Genomic DNA, 20,675 nt, shown 5'->3' with positions numbered 1-20,675 from the left:
TCAAAGGGGGATGCTCTTTTGAGTTGAAATGTTTGGGGTAATTATGATAAGAAAACTACTAGAAACAAGTGTGACTCACTGAGTGTGAACGCTGTAACACATTCTAACATGAACACGTGTGTGACTGCTGAACCCAGATCAAGTCGTGTTATGTGAGATTCTGGGCCGTGTTTTTCCCCTGGACTTAGCGTTAACAGGAGCCTTTTCCAGGGGGCAGTTCCAGGGCATCTATTTCTGTGCCAGTTTTACACAGACTGGGACAAGGATTTTACATGAATGTGATGGTGACGGTGGAGATTTATCCGTTTCCCAAATAGATGTTCCTCTCTGAGCTGAGCACGAGTCTGCACAGTCCAGTCTGGAGGTGTCCAGCAAACAGCTTTAAGAGCGTAATGGTGCTGTGCTGTTTATGTGAGTGGGAAAAAAATACTAATGTCAAATTTGACTGTATTAATTATTCTATAAACATAATCTGTGTTATTTATGGCCATGAAGGTTGTTTTATTATTATTATCTCGTCCATATCAGGATAGTAACACGACTCCAGTGTAATAGTTTGGAAGTTTATTCGTTACGATTCTGGTCATTCACAGAATGCACCAGACCACGCCCTCAAATTGCTTCACTCCACCTCATATTTTGGCATAATCACCTCTTGTTTAGAATTCCACGCCCTGCGCTGTCATCAATTGCGCCAATGCAAGAAGTGCCAAAATGAGCTCCGCAGCGCTCACGTTAACACTAAGATCGGGGGCAAAATGCAGCCCACAATGTCTTCTCTTGTGCAGGCGCGATGTGTCAAAAGAAGCTCCTCTACGTTCCTTTTGGAGGTGTCCACTTTAAGGCTGTGGGGTCAATTGTTTTGCTGTTACCACGTTTGGTTTCCTTGGCTTTCCAGTCATCTATAAGGTCCTAAAAGAGAAGAAGGGAAGTCTAAGTGCTCAGCAGTCAAGCACAGTATGTCATCTGTGCATAGGCGCCTTCGTTGTACCTGTCTCTTTAACACCAGGTGCTTTCCCTTCCAGTATTTGAGCATCTGGAGCGACTGCAGTGTGCTGACAATGTCCACAGGGTTCACCGCCGTCTCCTGGCTAATTTCTGTCAACACAAGGGCACATCACAGACCATTGGATTTATACAAAGAGTCTGGGTTTGTACGTTTCAAATAGGAGTGCAAGATTCATCACAATGTAAACAATTGTGGTAAAACCTTGAAATAACATTCCACCAATATTAATTTAATTACATTACATTTAGACTGAATAGAGTTTCTCATGTTGATTGACTCAACAGAAAGCTTACTTCCAAAAAAGTAACTTAAAAACTCATGACCTCAGTCAAACTTTACTATATTCTCAAACTGTAACACAATTTTTAAATCAAAATGTTTTTCAATGATAAAAAAATCAAATTGTGTTTTTGCCCATCTCTTTGATATTGACCAAAGCAGAGGCTTGAGTTGAGGTGGCAATTCATTTTAAAAGCAGAATGCAATACTAAAAGAAAACGCAATATTAAAGTTTCTAAGTAATATCCCTCAGACGAACCTTAGACTCAAGAGGCAAAAGGTTAAAAAGTAAACTTGCTAACATCATTGAGACTTTGCAATGTGTGCTGACCTATTTTAAAAAAAAACACTTGATTTGAAGTCAGGCGCACTTATGTCATATGAACATAAACTGGGGTTTTCCGGTTCAGTCAAGTGTTAACAACACCAAAAATATTCTGACTGTCTGGCTGACCCATTTCAGTCCGCTACGCTTTGAGAACAGAGTGGTTCATAAAGCAGATTTTACAGAATGAAATACCAAAGCTGTCACATGTTCAAGGATTTGAATGGGAAACAAATATTTGTTTTTGCCTTGACTTAACAATAATAGTATGTTCTGGGCTGTTGAGTCTGTGACATAAGTAGAAAAGACCAGAAGTCTTGTTCAAGGGGTAAATAAAAGAGTATTTTCCATGGGAACAGGACAGTTGCATTGGAAAATTCCCTCCGTACCTTTGATGGAGATTTCTTTGCCCTGGAAGTCGTTGAGATATCGCAGCAGAACCTCTTTCCAGTAACTCCTGTAGCTGATGAGGCCTAGGTCCGACAGGGGGCGCTCTGGTGACCCCACCTTTTCCTCTACTTTAGAGAGCAGGTAACCTAAAGACACCATCATTTCGTATAACACATCTGCACGTACAGATTGTATTTATAGTCATATTGTGCACTCACTAAAGTCAATGAGCATCTTGCCGTAGCCCTGCCTCATGTACTGAGGCATGGTCAAGATGCATGACACGTTGTAGTTCAGGAAAGAGTTCTTCTCCTGTAAGTGACATTTTTAATTCAAATTATTACTTATTTATTGGCTCAAGAAATCCCAGCACACAATTCACACTAAACCAGACAGTCCCAACCCTGAACCCTGGATCAGTGTTGAAACCGATACCACAAACAGCCAAAAGATTTCCGATGCTTGTTAAAAAAAATATGTGGCTGTAATCTCCTCTTTCCTATTTGATTAATAATAAAAAACAAACAAACACACATACAGTAAAATTAAAATAGATTTCAGTCCAGTTTCTTTGGTCCATCAATAGTAATGCCTTAACTGAATGATATTTCTTGATCATTCTTTGATACAACCTGTAATCACGGGCTCTTATTAATTTTAGCTATTGGAAAACTGATTGTGGGACCTTGGTTAAATCATGAACTTGAAAAGATTGAACATGTATTAAGAGGCCAGTTTAATGTTTATTAAAGTGTATTTAGTACCTTGGAGAAGTAGCCGACAAGATGGCAGCCTGTGTTGTCAGCTTCAGTCATTACATAGAATAGAAATGGTTCAACGTCATAATACAGAGTTTTGTGGTCCAGGAAGAGCTTGGCCAGTAGACACAGGTTCTGGCAATAAATCTGTTCAGGACAGTTTCATTAGTAAAGTGTCACTTTTAAGCCTCTGATGTCAAAAATAAAATTTTTACCTTGTTCTTTTTGCCATCCACCTCAAACACTGAAATATTAGCCTTTCTGTAGATCTCGTCGCCTGGAGGATGTTTCCACACGCACTTGGCCTTTAGACACAAGAAGAAAAGAAAGAATCATTGAGGATACTTTTATACTGCGACAATATAAATATCTATGTTTCCATTGCATCACCACAAACATTTAATTTCAGTGTTGTCTAGTCATATTGTGGCGTGCGGTCGTAAGCAACACATTAACAAAGTGTCCTAAAGCCAGAGCTCCACTGATTCAAGGGACTCACCTTTTGTGTGTTACACTGGCATAAATAACATAATGATGAAGTATATTAAAGAGAAGTCTGAATACATTTCCTTGTCCATTTCTTTTCATTACTGGTATGCATATTTGAAACTAAGATTATGGTTGAAATTCAGGTAAAACGATATTTAAAATCCTCAAAAACACCTTGAAAACCTTCTCTCTAACAGTGAGCTGGGTCGACTCTCCAGAGATCTGACCAGCAGGTATCCACAAACACACAGATGATTTTCTTAAACTGCGGCCGGACGACAGAGATGCCTACCATGTGCCTGCGCAGAATGGTCTGGCTCTTCATGTATTTGAGGCAGAACTCGCACATGTAGAGCCTCCCCAGGCGGGCGTACTCTTCAGGGTACGGCGAGTGATACCAGGTGTCCAGCTCATATCTGCCAAACACTATGGTCTTAATCATGTTGCCCCCCTCTGATACCTGGCCAGCCAGTCGCAGCTTCTCCTGTGGACAGACAATGACACACAACAAGTGAGACGGCTCATAAAAGACCAAAGTGACACTTTGACATTGATCCAGATGTGTGTGTGTTCTCTCTCTGACCAGGTCCTCTGAGGCTCGGGCCTGGGCCTTCCTGAACAGCTCCAGGTCATAGTCACTGGTGATGTTCTCCAAAAGAGGCTCTCTGCAGCTGCCATGGCTCTGCCGGTGCTCCTGAAAGGAACCATCAACTAATGAATATATCAAATTATACTCTGAAAAGATGTGTATTTGAATATTACAATGTGCTTGTCTTTCTGCTCCTTGTTTGGTCCAATGTTCCTTTTCTTTCTCAGTTCTGTCACTTTTTCTTTGTAGCGCAACTGACGGTCTGAAGGTGCCTATGGGCAAAATGCATTCACAAGTCACCTATCCATCTCAATCTTTCTTGTTATCTATTTAATTTTTATATTATTCTAATAACAAAACTGAAAAAAAAGGAAATCAAAAGTCAGTGAGACAAGCAAAAGCCCAAAAGATAGGAAGAACTGGCTTAACTTTGCACCATGGAGACTGCAGTGTGAACTCCCTCACACGTTATCACCATGTCAGTATAAACAATAAATGTCAGTTCATGAACATAGCTGGCAGGTAAAATAGTTCCACCTGTGTGATTGGACAGAGGGGTCACAGTTCTGAAAGTTTACCCTCGAGGGAAAGAAGGTGGGTGATACCTGGTTTCTTGTGGAGTGTCTGTTCTCGTCCTGTCGGTGTGATAGTGTTCTTTCTTCAGCCTGCTTGTCACGCACTGTGGCTTTGCCCTGTCAAAAACAACAACTGTGAGCCCCGTGGCAAATATACAGCGCTCCATCACTTAATCATTGGGCAATATCTAATTTGCTTGCTTGTTTCTGTTAAGTTAGACAGTGCAGTGCAGAAGTGACTTGAAAAATTGGAACAGACACTGATGCTCTACTGCAGGGAAATGGGAGGTTTTGTCTATAGGAGTTTTTGTATATAAGAGTTCTTCTATTGAGTGTTTTTCAAACTTCCTATAAGTTATCTGTTCTTTTCCTCTGTATTTACCTGCGTTGCAACAATGAAATTTCCCCATGTGTGGACAATAAAGGATTATATTGCTGCTGTGTTTAAAATGTTCATTTTATACCCATGTTCATGATTAAGTGCTTTAGTAGTACCTTGCATTCATCAGAAGACAGATTGTGATAAAGAGGACATCCAGATATAGCGAAATGCCTCTCATGTCGTCCCGTTAAATGACCTAAATGAAAGAGCACATTTAAGTTAACATATCGTTCTGAACAAGCTTTGATCCAGCTACTAATCATTACGTAAAACTACTATTAATTACTATTATGTAATAGTACTTTCTATATATATATATATATATATATATATATATATATATATATATATATATATATATATATATATATATATATATAAAGAAGTGTTTCTAGTTCCTACCCAGTGAGTTACATCCTGGAGTGGGACACTTCATGTTGAAGTTGTAGCTCTCGTGGAAGCGTCGTCTCTTAGGCCTATGGGACAGGTCGTGGGCAGCGGCCTCTTTGAGTGACAGCTCTTTAGCTAACCTTTCATCCTCGGTGATGTCATTTGCAGGACTGGAAGCCTCGATGTCAGACTCAGATGACTGAGCGTTGCCTGTTGGGGTCCGAGGAGGGCTCTCGTCTCGGTCTGCCCCATGTTTTTGCTCTATGGAGCAAGAAAAAAGACAGTGTGACATTAAGAACATAGAGAGGGGGGCTCATTGCACATGTGTGGTTGCTACCACCATAGCGGTGTCTTGGGTCCTCGGCCTCAGCTATTTGCTGAATGTTTCTCCCCATTTCATGCGATAACTATCTTGTTTAATAAAGTCTTCAGGCCAGAAGAATGTTGAGAAGAGCCAGCTGAGGTGGCTCGTGCATCTGTCCCGGAGCCTCCTGGGCACCTCCATAGGGAGGTGTTTCGGGCATGTCCCACCGGTAAGAGGCCCCGGGGAAGAAGGAGGGACTATGTCTCTCGGCTGGCCTGGGAACGCCTCGGGATCGCCCCTGGAGGAGTTGGAAGAAGTGTCTGGGGAGAAGGAAGTCTGGGAGTCCCTGCTTAGACTGCTGCCCCCACAAACCGGCCCCGGATAAGCAGAAGAAAATGGATGGATGGATGTTGAGAAGAGTTGATGTGTTAACTGCAGGTGCTAAAGAAGAAAGGCATTTTTCCAGTGCAATACAAATAATGATGTCAGTTTGAGTTCAAAGAGACAAAGTTCTATTTGTGTGAATAATGGTCCATGTTTGAATGTGAATAGTTCCAGGTAGTTCAGAAATAAACTGTCAAAATGTTTTCCCTTATCTTCAGAGGGGAAAGTTTTGTTTTTAAGATATATTTGACAGGATAGTTGCAGCGTGAAATGGGGAGAGAGAGGGTACGGACATTTGGCCAGTGACGTTGTAAGAGTATCTTCTCTTTACCTTCGAACTTAAAAAAAAAAAAAAAGAAAAAATGATAAGAGCCTATAAACATTAGCATAGCATAAAATGTGTTTCTTCTGCTTTGCAACAATAATGCCACGCTTAGTATGGCAGTTGCAATAAATAGATGGTAAAAACAACTTTTAAATCTTCATTTTTGTAGTTTTGTTTCCAATAATGAGGAAGACAAGGGGGAGGACTGTTGCTAAGTCATAATACAGTGCTATCTTCCACCTACGCACCTCATTTTCAGCCCATGATCTTTTCTCCCATTAGTGTGACCAAAAAGAAACAAGACTTTGTTTGCTGCCATCTTCTGTTCCCTCTACAAAATATGCTCTCACCCTCAGTGTCAGAGCCTGATGACCTGCTTTGACGCAGTGAGTACTTCTTGGCGGTTGCTGCCCCCAGCTGGCTGCGTGTGATTCTGCGCCCAGATGTGAAGACGGAGGCTGCAACTGGAGGTTCTTTTCGGCCTTCGTCTGGTGCTACAGGAGAGCTGCTCCGTACTCTGCTCTCTGCAAACACAAAAGAATGCATCAACTGTTTATTTGCAATGTAACGACACTGTCATAAAGTCACAAATTGAACATGCATGACAGCAGTGACAATTAATGGGGATTTAAATGATGCATTTGGAACATTTTAGAACTCTTCTTTCACATACACAATCCACACTAATTTCAGAAGATACATTTCAATATTTTCAGTTGTAACACATTTCTTTCTAATGACCACATGAAGATGTAATAAAATTGTAATTGCAGTTGGGATCCGGTGGACTGTGAAAAATTCTATGTGAACACCTTATACCTTGTGAGCTCCGACTGAGACGGAGGGATGCGCGGGTAAGACGCGTGCTGCTACGTCTCCGTGCGACCTCAGCGGGTTCCTCAGCAGAGAAGTCTGAGTCCTCCGGGTCCTCCGTGCCGTCTGAGCTGCTGCCTGCCGTCCTCTGCAAACAACAGTCAATGAAAAGAAATAAGACATGAAAGAAAAAAGGAAAAATTTAGTGCGTGCATTCGTTTTACCAACGGGTAGTTCCACACGGATCCCATAGTGTCCAAGTTATAGCTTATTAAATATTGCTAAGATATTCCATTACTGCATATCTTAGCAATTACTGAGGTGGTCCTAGAGACCCACTTAAGTTCTATTTAACTGAAGTTAGTCACTAGGACCACCTCAGTAATAATAACAACTGCCTAAAATAATTGAACAAATGGCTTTTATAATTGACAGCTGTCCATATCCTCAGAATTCAACCATTTTAAGGCTTAATTTAATGGAAATGTTGGCTGCCAAGCTAATGTGGACCCGCTGATGAGTGGGGGTAGCAGATAATGGGCTCTCCTCACACACTCATCCGCTGCTGAAAGAGTGGGGGTGGGGTACGGGACTCCACAGCTGACTCATTTGCATAGAGCACTAGTAGCATAGTAGGGCTGTTGTGATTAATTGTGGAGTAATCGAGACTAGAAACCTTTAGTCATTACGTCGGTCGATTAATCGGTTGATGCTTAATTGATTAATTAATTATTTTGGGGAGATTTCAAAGGACTTATACAGCCAACAGCAGAAAGGAGAAGGTTTAGTTATTATAACATGTTAATAATAATTGATATTATGCCAATAATATATTGTACCAATTCCACCAAATCAGTTGTTCTTTTGTGTAATAATCATGTGCCTGTGTTGCTGGGGGTGAGTTGGGGTGTGCCCTAGCAACATGGATTTAAAAGGGAGTATTAATTTGGGGCCCAGACAAGAGTGTTATTTTTCACTAATTAATGCTTTGTATACAATCAAATTGTTTTGCAAGTTCATTTATACATTTCTTGCTAGCTGAATCAAACTGGAAAACATTGTTCATTTGTTACTGCTTGTTTTGGCTGTCTTCACTGAAAAATACATTCATTGTATGTATTTTTGTTGTTAAGGAATATTGTCAGACCCCTCACGCTCATAGCATTTTGTGTTTTGTTTATCTGTGAAACAGGCACGATAATTAGTTTAATTAGTTGAGAATGACTTCAGTTACAATGTGTTTGTTTACAGTTGAAGTAACTTATTTTTGGAATGTATGTATGGCCAATGTAGTACCATTTGAATTGTATTTTTGAGTGGGGGAATATTGTCGGACCCCTCGCAACCCTAAGCTGTGAAACACACTAAATACTTGAGCAACACCCAGAACACAACACAGTTACAGCTAAAGGGGTGGACCGGTTACAATATCTTGAGATTTGGGTGTAAATTGAGAGTGTAACCTGCCAATTTATAGATAAATACACAGTGTACAATCATATTTCTGCATAAATGAAAATATAAATATTTATATTTGCGTGATCGCCTAGAAACATTATGGATAAAATCGTTTGACAATTCATCGGGGAGGATAAAATAAGAATTTCCAATGCTAAAATAATTTCGTTTCAGTCGAGATGATGACGAATTTTCAGTTGGCCTAATGTTAAACCCATAAACCTGAGGAAATTGATAACAAATACTTAACATAGCGGTCATTCAAAGGTGTTCTGGAAATGTGTGATAAACTGTTATAATGTGTGTTTAATAGTAGTCACTCGCCACTCCCGTTGTTGTTCCACATCTTTTCTGTTTACTTTAAAATTGTGTTAACAGTTTTTGACAGTAGATCCCGAGCAGTGAATGATGACATTATACTGTAATAACAGAAGCGAGCAAAATCGTGTGACCTGACATAAATACACTCATTAGTAAAATTTACATAATATAATAATAAGAGCCATCAGGCTTCAGCGATGGTGCTGAACGCGCGCCTTATTTACATACAGCCAATGAAAAAAGAGAAGGAGCCGGGCGTCAGGGCGGGTGTTTTTAATTCTGACCAATCACACCGTTGTTTTGGTGTGTCTCAGTCTGAACCAAAGAACAGCCTGTTCTTTATGTTGAATTTAACACGTTTTGTCAAACGACAGTACGCAAAACCAACACACAAAGGGTGTGGGTAATAGAGTCTCATTTGCGTAAAACGTTTATTGTGATGCCCAAGATACAACCACAGGAAACAAGCACAAGTTTAGCAAATGCTAGATTAGCTTTTAGCAAGAATGCTCGGATTCACATCTTGGTTTCTGATTTAGCTTACGCTATCAGTATATTGATACAATATGGCCAAAGTTATTTTGCGGGATTACCATTACCGTTTTGTAAAAGGGCCAGCATTAGTTGATAACATTAGTAATGGCGGTATGTTGTGGAGTCTGACTGAGTCCGCTTAACGTTAAGTTAACCTACCTTTCTCCGTGGCATATTAAAGGTGTGGCTTATTGATTCTTGCTGTAATGTACTCCGAACGGTAAAGAAGATTACCCGGCACTTATGTGAATATGGAAGTTTTCTGATCGCGCCTATACTCGAAATTAACAGGGAAAATGCACAAAAATAATCTGAATCGGTAATGTTTACGACTCTGTTCATTCGTTACTGAGAAGTCCGTCGACAAATTCCATCCGGGTGGAACATGATGACGCCCCACAATGACAAGGGTTCCGGTGTTTCAGCGTACATCAAAGCTCCCCAAAGGCTCGATGGCGATAATTTTTTTGGTACAAAGCTAAGGTATGAGTTCTGTTGCAATTTTAGTGATACGTGGACTCGATAGTGAAGCCTTTCAAGCGTTATTATGCATTAAGTAGATTGTACAGAATAAAAACGGCATGGTATCGTGTTTGATACATAGGAAAGACATGCCCCCAAACAACTAAAAGCCGATACAACCATGTTTGTGTTTTTATAATAGACTATAAATCGTTTATTTTTATTCGTTTTTTTATATAGCAAATATATATGATATATTTGTCCAAACGTTCCGTCAACTTTGATGTAGTACTAATTATTATCATTTATTATTAACTGCTCTCTACTTTAGTTCTATTTTATGTTTAATTTAACTAGCATTTAATCATATTCAACCAATTAATAGCATATAGCCATACCTTCCATTAGTGTTGGAGGATAAGTAAAACAAAAAACATTGAAAAGTCTGAGGAATAAAGTCTGGCGGTAATGCAACAATTGGATGCCAACCGCCATAAAACAACAACAACAACAACAACAACAACAACAACATTATGGGCAAAAACCATAATAGATCCATGGCATAAACAAATTGGTTTGGAGCGTTTACTGTTTGATTGTGAGTATATTTCAATACAGTAGGTGGCAGTAAATATCTAGGGGTTGCTTTGCTTTGAGACCAAAGAAGAACAGTACGTCTTCGTTAGAAGTTTTCCACCGGAGGGCAAGACTACACGTCGGGTTTGCTGCAAAGTGCATTCTGTTTTCGGTTCTTCTTATTATAAACTCGCAGAAAGGGGGGAAATTACTAGCAGAAAGCGCCTTTGAATATTATGGCTGGCAGCACCAACAAGACTGTGCACGAGATCTTTCAAAGCATGGAATATGAACCAGCTGCAAGTTCAAGCACTGCCACTGCACAGGTAAAGTGTGTTTAGATTGCCATTGCTATCAGTCCAATGTGTTTTATTACATTACATTATTTACACTACTATAAATCCTGTTACTGTTTTACGCATTGCAAATAGGATGTTACGCACACCTTGTAGCACCATGTGAAGTTCATTTACAGTGAGGCAGCAGTATAACTCACAAGACAAACATGTGACTGACTGATCTTAGCCTTCTGCATCTAGTTAGGAAAAGGGAGAAATGTCTTACGATCATCAACTATATGATTATCGACTACAAAAAAAAAGACTAACCTGTATAAAAAGACAAAAAAGGTAGCAAAAGATAGAAAAAGGAATCACATGTTGGTTTCACTTCAGACTATATATACAACATCTGTTTTAAAAAAAATAATAAAATAGTACTTGCTGAACCATATGTTTAAAATTAAAACTGATAATGGTAAATCTGCAGTTAGTTTATATAACAAAATCACTGCTTTGCCCTTTGTTCGGTATCTGTCAATGGTTACACACTACCCTCTTTATCGTTCAGTCCACAAACGTATACAGTTCATCCCAGCTATATTTATTCTGGGGTTCATTAGTACTTTTTAACACTTTCTCTCTTCTTTTATGGTCTTTCAGGCATGGCTAGATCACCATTCCCGCTCCCTTGGTTTGTTCATCGATGGCAAGTTTGTCCTTCCAGCAAACAGAAAGACTCGCTCGCTGGTGGATTCCAAAGGCAAGGGAATATTAGACATATTTGATTACATTACCATAATAGACTTAACAGAACGTTCAAAAGTATAGCAGTATACTGTATATTATGTGCTTTATTTGTTGTCCTCCAGGTGTTCAAGTGTGTAGTACAGTGTGCGCTGCTGAGGAGGATGTTTTGCAGTGTGCCTCTTCTTCTGTGAATGGATTTAAATCTTGGAGTGGTCTGAATTGTCAGCAGAGGGGAAAAGTCCTGCTCAGGTACAACTGAAAACCCAAGGATATACTAGTGAGAAATCTCTGTTTTGAACATCTTGTGTTACCTCAGGTTGGTGGGCGTCCTTGGTCAGCATGCGGCCTGTGTCACAGAGCTGTGTGATCTGTGTGAAGCCCCCTGCTCGCCCTCCTCTGTGGTCAGACTGCTGCAGTATTACAGCAGCTGGGCCAGACTCCGAGACACTCTTCTCTCTGGCTGGACATCACGCGGTCAGTAACGGTGTGGTGCTACATCCTTATATTTGACCACTACATGATTCTACATGGATTTTGTTTTCTTATGCAGGTGTGGTGGAGGTGGTTTGCTCTGATGAATGTTCTCTCTATTTGCTTATGGCCAAAGTCCTGCCAGCTCTAGCCATGGGTAATGCATCTTGCAACTGAAATCGTATTATAAAATGCATCATTATTCTTTACTCAGTTCTTTCATGTTCAAGGTAACGCTGTTATTATTGTCCCTGGACACAACGCTGCCCCTGCTGCGCTCTTATTGGCTCAGCTGTTCATCGGGGCGGGACTACCTGCTGGGGCTCTAAACGTTCTGACAGGAACTGACGTGTCGCTCGGTGCTCAAGTGGCCCAGAACCCGAGCATTAGCTATGTCACCTACAGCGGAAACAAGCAGGTTTGCAAGTTTGCCAGTTATTGATACCGTGTCAGTTTTGTTACACGGCATCTGAAAGTATTCTCCCTTTTAGGATGGAGTGAACCTTTGTAAAACCACGGCTGGTTTTGGCGTTCCCGTCTCACTTTCTGCGAGAATCGGTGCCACGTGTCCCTTTATCATCTTTGATACTGCAGACATTGATAGTGCAGTGGATGGAGTGATTGAAGCTGCTTTTAAGAAGAAGAAAGAGGTAATCTAAGTGTGTGTCTTTTAAGAACTGTACTTCTAAGATGAGTTATATGCTTATCCATCCATCTTCCATATTGAATAGTGTTTTGAATCTCGTTCCTATTTCTCGTTTGTCCAGGTTAAATCAAACCAGGTGCATCAAATAAGATTCAGAGGCCTGTTGGTAGTAAACAGGAAAACATAACTGTTACAACTCCAGTATAGTTGATATTCAAGTTTTAATGAAGAATTGAAATTGGCTTTAGAAATGTGTGTCCACCATGCTTTGTGTTTCACTGTTTTTTTGAATATTTTTTTCTTTGTGTTCTGTCCCTTCTCAGGTTCACTGGGTCTTGCTAGTCCAGGAGAGTGTACTGAACAACGTTGTGGCCCGTCTAAAACTGCGAATCAAGGGAATGAAGAGTGTTCCATTGGCTGCAGATGGAGCGAGAGCCCTGGTGGACGCTGTAGTACAGGAGACTCAACAGCAGGGGGCTACGGTTAGAAGCTGTTCACAATTCAAAGGAATAGTTGATGTTTCGATGATGTAACATAAATGATAACCTCTCTGTCGGCCCCAGCTGATTCAAGCCGGTGAGCCTGCTCCCCCTGGTGCACTGTATCCCGCCACAGTGCTGTGTGGGACGGCCCCCTCCTCCCCGTGTGTGGTCAGTCCCGCGCCCGGACCACTACTGCCTCTCATGACATTCAGGACTAACACAGAAGCTGTCACTGTGGGTAAGAACAGAATGGTTTTAATAGCCCTTTGTCATCATGAAACTCCAGAGTGAAGCAATGTTTTTTCAAGTGTTGAAGTGGTGTTCTTATTACCAGAAGGTCAGTCTTTGAATCCTACGCTGGCCAATTCATGTAGTTCAACTTGAGCTGTACAGATTGTAATTCCCTTAGTTACCGCTCGTCCTTGATATAATTGGTATTGCCATTCTTTCTTGTTTTTCAGGGAACCACAGCCCCCATGGTCTGGCAGCTTCTATCTGGACTGAGGACCTCACACTGGCTCTGGAGACCGCAAAGAGGTGCAATAATCAATGATTGAATGTTTACATTCTTTAATATATTTGGTAGAAATGTTAGAATTGTAGGTAAAGTATTTTAGGTCACAACAGTGTTTCTTCTCCCTCCAGTTTGTCTGTAGGGTGTGTGTGGGTGAACTCCCACTCTGTCTCTGACCCCTGCATGCCTGTGTCCGGGCACAAAGACAGTGGAACCTGCACTGATGGAGGTCAGGAGGTATGTCTCTCCTTTCAGTCTTAGTGTGACAGTTGACCCGACTTTTTCAACGCTATTTGATTAGATCATCATTGTTTTGTTTTTTTGTCATTTGTTAGGGCCTGTACCATTTCCTAAGACTGTCCTCTTCCAAATTGCCTCTTCCTCGATTCTCACCTGTTTCTTTGGACTATGCTAAATTTGGAGTTGCAGCCCCCACAACTATCATTCCAGATGATTCTGATCCTGCCAGTTAAGTTATTATTATACAACAGAACTGAATATTTTTGTATCAAATCAATTGATTTGATACAAAAATATTCATATATTAACTAAATAATATTTCCCATTTACTTCTACAGTGCTCCAAAGGTCTATCAACAATTTGTTGGAGGAAAGGCCTGTAAATCTGTATCTGGAGGCAGTGTGGCTGTGTATTCAGCAGATGGTGCTAAACTGTTGGGCTACTGTCCAGATGGAGGCAGGAAGGATGTCCGCAACGCAGTGGAAGCAGCGACCAAAGTTCAGCCCGGGTAAGAGCAAACAGCCCAGTGTAAACACAACTCAAACAGGCAGTAGAAAATCTGTGGCCCTTATTACATTTATAAAAACCCAGTTCTGAACACATAATTTCAGATCTAAACTGACCAAAGACTAAAGGATGCAGATGCAGACTTTTGAAATGTATGTGGAAAACAATTCAAAGAATCAGTTACAATGAATCCCTGCTAGGCTGAGCCTGCTATGATGTTGTTTGTTTAGTGCAAATATGGTTTTGGCAAATACAGTTAGTAAATCTGTAATGATTAATTTGGCATTTGTTAGTTGCTCAGCTGTTAAACGGTTTATGGGTGCAGCCTTTAGAAAACAGCTTGAATCAGTTTATCGGCAGCCAAAGTCCAACTCGACTCAAAAGTGATCATTCAAGTCTCATTTTCTAACCACACAAATGTAAATTGTTATATAACCAAACAAAAATCAAACGGGGCTTAACAGTTGCTACGTGGCATAGAAATATTTTATCTTATCAGGCATTATTTTATTTATTTTGTTACAGTTGGATGAAAAAAAGCTTGTCTGCACGCTCCCAGTCGCTGTACTCTTTGGCAAAAGGCCTAGAAGCAAAGAAGAAGGACTTTGTGGCGTCTTTGAGTGCACAGACTGGTGTGTCAGCAGAGAGCGCTGACAGTGAGGTGGAGCTCAGCATTGACCGACTCAATGATTGGGCAGCTTACTGCGACAAAATGCACGGTGCAACTCTGGTAAGGATCAGAAATAAAGTTCAAAGCATGAAAATGTAGCATCATGTAATCTATTCAAGTAAAATGCCCCAGTCTTGTCAAGAAGGATTTGAAAAAAATAAGATAAGATATTCCTTTATTGTCCCACATGGGGAAATTTCATTGATGCAACGCAGGTAGATACAGAGGTAGATACAGAAGATAATACAGAAGAAAGAAAATACAGAAGATAAAGAAGAAAAATAACAATTTCATCTTCAAAATTCTCATTAGCGCATCAACTACCAACAACAATATGACAAAATGTTCTTGTATGTTGATGATTGGTTTTGAGTTAATCATCTCTATGGCTAATAGTACTTTCCATGGTTTAGAAATAGACAAACGCCAACCTGCTTTCATGTGCCAAGGATGTGTAAAGAGCAAACCAAAAGGAAAGACTGACACAGCACTTGCAGTGTTTATGTGGGAAGATTTCCAATATGTGGAGAAATGCTGCGTATAGACAAAACAACATCCTCTATTTCCAGTTCATGTATAATTTCTGGCTTTACAAGGCGTTAACTTTCAGAATATGTGCCTTTTTAAACATTCATAATCCAGTGATGGAACTAAAACTGTCCAAACAGACAACTATGCCGGGGGTCTGTGACATGCGGACTGTGATTGGCTGAATGAAAATAAACAACAACTGAGTATGAACGCATGCAAACACCCAGCACCTTTGTCTGCCCGGACAGTTTTAGTTTCTACACTGGTTTGTTTGTCTAGAATTGTGACGTCAAATCAATCAAGAGTGTGCTATTCATGTTGTCCTCTCGTCCAGCCTGTGCCACTTTCAGGCTCTGCTCTCTCTCTCCCTCATCCCCTGGGAGTAATTGGGATTGTCCTCCCTGACAAAAACCCGCTCCTCTCCACTGTGACTCTCCTGGGAGCTGCTATCGCCACGGGCAACGCTGTCGTCATGGTGCCCAGTCAGAAGTATCCCTTACCAACACTGACACTCATCCAGGTACAGCAGCGAGTTTCTGAGTACAATGCTAGACTACCACTTATCCACAAGTTTAAGTGTATTCACATAACACTCTACAATTACCTCATATTTTAGCTCTGACAAAAAGGGGTGTTTATAACTTGAGCCTTTACAAAGAAATTAAATAAGCTATACATTAAATTTTACCCTGTGTCACAATCCTTTACCCCTCGCTGTCCTCTGTAGGTGCTGCAGTCCTCCGATCTGCCTCCTGGCCTGGTCAGTGTTATCACTGGCCTTAAGGACCAGCTGACTGTGGCTTTGGCCAACCACAATGTCATCAAGGGCATCTGGTACTGGGGCACTGCTGAGGTGGGCCTGAAACATTCTGCTGCAGCTTGTTTTTTCCCCCATGTTTCTACATCATTTTGTTGTTCTTTGCGCTGTAGGGCTGCCAGTACCTCCAGAGCACATGCACCAGCCCCATGAAGTCTCTGCTTTCTCAGAAGGATGATGACGAAGGTGTAGAATGGACCCTGTGTGACCAGCCTTTCCTGGAACACAAGTGGAGAACCGCAGTTCAGTGGAAAAGTGTGTGGCTCCCGACCGCCTGAGGTCCCAGAGCCCGGCACGCATCCAATATGAAGGACACAGTCAGTTTAAAGATCACAGCACTTCAAGTACTACTGCTTTGAATAGTCACTACTGTGGACAAAAAACAAAGCATGATATTCCTTCAGATGAACCTTTTTAAAAGAGGAAATTAAATGAGGACAATGTAAAGCAACTGAATCTTTGCTCTATAATGATAATGGTTAATATGGTATTGATCAATTGCTGTAAGTGGACTAAAACAGACATTTATCCCGAGCAAAGTGTTATTTTCTGTACAGTTAAGTACGAATGAGGGATTACATAGACTGAAGGAGTTATAGATTATTCTCTATGGAAGCTTGAATTTTACTGTATTGTAAAACACGTTTAAAAGACGTTTCAGTGGTGTACGTTTAATCAAATGCAGTGATGCGTTTAGTTGGATATACAGTTTGTGATGACTAAAAAGCCTTAAATAATTTCACCCGTCTGCTTCAACAAACAAGATATTGAAGGTACTGATTGAACCATTCAAAGTGGTTCTGTCAGTCAGGTAAAGTTGGGTCATTTTTCCCACACATGTAAAGCCGTGTCAAATGTACTATTACTACTTTAGTCTTTATTTGAAGGGACAATGCAAAGAGACATTAAGCTCATAAAAAACACTGTTCTGCACCAGATTATAGCTGGATGGCAGGTTTCTATTTTTGGTCCTGATATTTTAGAAATATGCCCTATGCAACAATTTGGTAAATGAGACCTTTCATATTTGTGTTTATTAAAAGCATCTTTGATATTTGCAATTCAACAGTTTATTTGTATCATTTACATGGTAATAACGATTCATTAATTGTTCTACCTTTTTAGCCATATTGATTTATTTGTTACATTCCATGGGTTTTACCTTTTGACAACAATAAGTGGCTCGGTCATTCTCATTTGTACCTTCAGATATAAGTCTACAGTTGAAAATATCTGCCTTCAAACCTTTTCTATGAAGTACTCAGAGACCAACACTGTAACAGCAACTGGACCAATCATAATACTGTACTGTGTCTTTTCTACATAGCATTTTATTTGTGGAACTTTGCCAGAGGGGAAAAGTCTGTTTTTAACTGTAAAACATAAACAATAAAGTAATTCTTAAGCTTTAAAACTGTCCTTTTTATTTGTACTATTATAGTCTTATAACTACATCATTATAGTGTATGATATTCAGCCAAATGTATTTATTTGGCAAAAGTTGTATTAAAAACAGGACAATTATAAACAAAAACAGGCTTACTCACAGTAGGAAGAGTAAACTACACAAGTAAGAGTAATGTTAAACTGTTAAATGTTGTACTCGTGTAAGAATAAAGGTTATGGTGTCAGAAAATGACCCACTGAAGTACAATTTTATGAAAAGATTACTTGGGTAAATGCAACAACTGTCCACCTCTGGATAACTTTTTTAAACCTGACCTACAATAAATAAAGTGAACTACTCCTTAAGTAGTTAGTTACTGTTCAACCTGCTACAGCTCAAATGTTTAAAATTGAGAAAATTGAGAAATATGATATTGTTCATCTTTCATTGTGACTTGTGGGAACATCAGTCTAGTCGCTGGTTCCTTTCCTAACTGGTTTAATCCAGCAGATTCAGCTTCCTTTCTGACCACATGAAACCTGAAGACAGAACTGCTGAGTCATTACTGTGACTCTGCACATTCTGCCTCATAAACCAGACTACCATTACTTGAAACGTGTTTTCTTTTTACCATAATGCTTTTCATATTTACAGATGAATGACGTTTTAAATCTGTATTACTCCAAGGGGAATTTGTCAATGCACATTTTATGCTTTATATTTTGAATTGTGAAAGATATGATTCAGTTTACACTTTGAAAAGCAATTTGTTTGAGTGTCTTTCTAAGCGGTTGTGCAAGTTCAGTTTTATCTACAACTGAACACCAAATATTTCTTGCGGGTTGGTTTTACAGCTCTATAAACATAGTGTTTGGACAAAGGGCAATCATTTCAACACTATGTAGGTTACTTCATCTTTGCCACCTCAGTTATGTTTTTGCTGATATATATATTTTTTGCTTTTTATTTGTAGAATCTTCTAGAATGTGTTTCTTTTGTAAAGATAATAAAAAACAATAAGTAGTGTAAAACACCAAAGAAGAAGACATGTAGATTTGAATAATCTTTTGAAAGGTACTGTATACACTCTAACATGTGTGTGTATATAATATATTATTAAAAATAATATAAAAGAATTGAAAAGGATAGAGATTTGACATTGTAAAATCATGTCACTGAATGTAAATCTGGCTCCTGGAGACAGGGCTTTATCTGACTGAAATCTGAGAACAGAAGAACCTAAGAACATGCCAAGTTTTTATGACTTACAATAATTATCACTGATTGATTAAACTACTAAATAATTACTTTTTTGCATTATAAATGTACTTTGTAATCATTATGTCAGTCACAAGCTTCGTATTACTCAATTAAACATTTAAAGTGCAAAGTCATGGTTCATGTCTGCTAATGTGACGTCATGGTCACATGACGCCGTGCTTCCTGATTGGTTGAGGGGCGGTGCTGTGGTCACGAGGTCAGAACAGTATAAATAGAGGCTGTGCGACACCTTCCAATTCAGAATCCGGAAAAGAAATTCTTGCTTCAACAGTGTTTGAACGGAATTTCTTTCTTCGTCCAAGTTTTTTTTCAGTCGTCTGCGTCTCATTTTGGACACAAAGAATCCGTTTTACTTGAACACTACTGAATACCGTCTACGCAGAGCTATATTTTTGTACTTTTGATAAGAAAAGCACAAGAAAAACGCCAGCTACAATGGAGTCTCAAGTGCGTCAGAACTACCACCGCGACTGCGAGGCCGCCATCAACAGGATGATCAACTTGGAGCTGTTCGCCTCCTACACCTACACCTCTATGGTAAGTGTGGGCTCTGTGGAGCAGGCTCTCTCCTGCTGCAATGACAAATGCTTTACTTTATTATAATAAACAGGAAGTGGGATCAAATGTGTCACAGTTGATACAAAAGAATGTAAATTCTAGTTAAAGTGGTTCAAGTGAACCTCATTAGGACCTGTTTGCATTTAAGTGGAAATGTAGTGAATGTTGCTTTGTTTACGTGGTTGGAGGCTTCACAAGGACAAGTCCTGTTCTCCTAAACTGCTCCGTCATGCTTAGACAGTGGCTCTACACCATGACTCGGCTTGACCACTGCTTGCCTTCATAACTACTGTTTATCACCATGCTGATCTAATGATAATCCACCATGTTCTAATGATTGTTGTTTGTGTCCATCTCTACAGACGTTCTACTTTGACCGTGATGATGTGGCCCTGCCTGGTTTTGCTCACTTCTTCAAGGAGTCGTCCCACGAGGAGAGGGAGCACGCAGAGAAGCTGCTCTCCTTCCAGAACAAGAGGGGCGGACGCATCTTTCTCCAGGACATAAAGGTGAGTTTAGATATCAGTCTAGCCATTATTAGTGCATCAAAAAAAGGCTTTTTTATTGATGTGCAGTTCTTTTTAGTGTTAATTATTATAATTGTTGTTGCAGAAACCGGAGCGTGATGAATGGAGCACTGGCATTGAGGCCTTGCAGTGCGCTCTGCAACTGGAGAAGAAGGTGAACGAGGCCTTGCTTGACCTCCACAAAGTGGCTTCTGACCACGTTGACCCTCATGTAAGTCAAGACCACTTTGCTTTATGTATAGAGCTTTGTTTTCATGAGTAAGATTCTGATTTGTTTCTCTTCTCTCCTCAGCTGTGTGACTTCTTGGAGAGCCACTACCTGACTGAGCAGGTGGAGAGCATCAAGAAGCTGGGTGACTACATCTCCAACCTGCGCCGCATGGATTCTCAGAACAACAAGATGGCTGAATACCTGTTTGACAAGCACACTCTGGGCGGTGGCAAGAGCTAAACGTCACATCCTGCAAGATCAACAGGCCTAACTGTCAACTTTCCACTCCTGTTGACTGCCCCACTCATCTAATCCTCTATCACCTGTTTCTCTTATGTTTATCAGTGATGGATTTTAATCTGACACAAAGATGACTTATGTTTTTCTGCACCTGTAAAAACTTCTTTGCCTAATCACCTTGAATAAACTTTTTGAGCTGGA

The 20,675-nt window shown here is 40.2% G+C and overlaps 3 protein-coding genes across 3 annotated transcripts; 2 read left to right on the top strand and 1 right to left on the bottom strand.

The window, feature by feature from the left end:
* Positions 1-748: 748 nt before the first annotated feature.
* LOC140358614 (histone acetyltransferase KAT7-like) lies at positions 749-9,704 on the bottom strand. The gene is made up of 15 exons (XM_072443568.1): positions 9,485-9,704; positions 7,019-7,160; positions 6,550-6,723; positions 5,199-5,447; positions 4,910-4,992; positions 4,445-4,531; positions 4,013-4,111; positions 3,834-3,944; positions 3,543-3,734; positions 2,977-3,066; positions 2,768-2,908; positions 2,222-2,315; positions 2,003-2,149; positions 992-1,098; positions 749-912 (listed from the first exon to the last, which is right to left on the bottom strand). The coding sequence occupies exons 1-15, from the start codon at positions 9,665-9,667 to the stop codon at positions 814-816; spliced, it is 1,998 nt and encodes a 665-aa protein (XP_072299669.1). The 5' UTR covers positions 9,668-9,704; the 3' UTR covers positions 749-813.
* Positions 9,705-10,488: 784 nt separating this feature from the next.
* Positions 10,489-16,637, top strand: aldh16a1 (aldehyde dehydrogenase 16 family, member A1). The gene is made up of 17 exons (XM_072443569.1): positions 10,489-10,689; positions 11,305-11,404; positions 11,514-11,640; positions 11,708-11,865; positions 11,942-12,019; positions 12,093-12,280; positions 12,354-12,512; positions 12,832-12,990; positions 13,072-13,228; positions 13,452-13,527; positions 13,636-13,741; positions 13,840-13,970; positions 14,080-14,253; positions 14,778-14,982; positions 15,788-15,973; positions 16,181-16,306; positions 16,384-16,637. The coding sequence occupies exons 1-17, from the start codon at positions 10,600-10,602 to the stop codon at positions 16,546-16,548; spliced, it is 2,385 nt and encodes a 794-aa protein (XP_072299670.1). The 5' UTR covers positions 10,489-10,599; the 3' UTR covers positions 16,549-16,637.
* Positions 16,638-19,166: 2,529 nt separating this feature from the next.
* LOC140358613 (ferritin, middle subunit) lies at positions 19,167-20,675 on the top strand. The gene is made up of 4 exons (XM_072443567.1): positions 19,167-19,475; positions 19,859-20,005; positions 20,109-20,234; positions 20,316-20,675. The coding sequence occupies exons 1-4, from the start codon at positions 19,374-19,376 to the stop codon at positions 20,472-20,474; spliced, it is 534 nt and encodes a 177-aa protein (XP_072299668.1). The 5' UTR covers positions 19,167-19,373; the 3' UTR covers positions 20,475-20,675.

This window comes from Eucyclogobius newberryi, unplaced genomic scaffold (genome assembly GCF_026437365.1).
Source record: "Eucyclogobius newberryi isolate DKJ021-1_F unplaced genomic scaffold, fEucNew1.0.hap1 SCAF_13, whole genome shotgun sequence".
Lineage (NCBI taxonomy): Eukaryota > Metazoa > Chordata > Actinopteri > Gobiiformes > Gobiidae > Eucyclogobius > Eucyclogobius newberryi.
This window is presented reverse-complemented; position numbering and strand designations above follow the sequence as displayed.

Coding starts and splice junctions, on each gene's coding strand:
- LOC140358614 (XM_072443568.1), bottom strand. CDS start 9,667: ATGAACAGAGTCGTAAACATTACCGATTCAGATTATTTTTGTGCATTT. Junction 6,724..7,018: donor TCTCAGTCGGAGCTCACAAG/GTATAAGGTGTT, acceptor TTGTGTTTGCAG/AGAGCAGAGTACGGAGCAGC. Junction 4,532..4,909: donor TGTCTTCTGATGAATGCAAG/GTACTACTAAAG, acceptor TGTTTTTGACAG/GGCAAAGCCACAGTGCGTGA.
- aldh16a1 (XM_072443569.1), top strand. CDS start 10,600: ATGGCTGGCAGCACCAACAAGACTGTGCACGAGATCTTTCAAAGCATG. Junction 14,254..14,777: donor GCGACCAAAGTTCAGCCCGG/GTAAGAGCAAAC, acceptor ATTTTGTTACAG/TTGGATGAAAAAAAGCTTGT. Junction 15,974..16,180: donor CAACACTGACACTCATCCAG/GTACAGCAGCGA, acceptor TGTCCTCTGTAG/GTGCTGCAGTCCTCCGATCT.
- LOC140358613 (XM_072443567.1), top strand. CDS start 19,374: ATGGAGTCTCAAGTGCGTCAGAACTACCACCGCGACTGCGAGGCCGCC. Junction 19,476..19,858: donor CCTACACCTACACCTCTATG/GTAAGTGTGGGC, acceptor CCATCTCTACAG/ACGTTCTACTTTGACCGTGA. Junction 20,235..20,315: donor CTGACCACGTTGACCCTCAT/GTAAGTCAAGAC, acceptor TTCTCTCCTCAG/CTGTGTGACTTCTTGGAGAG.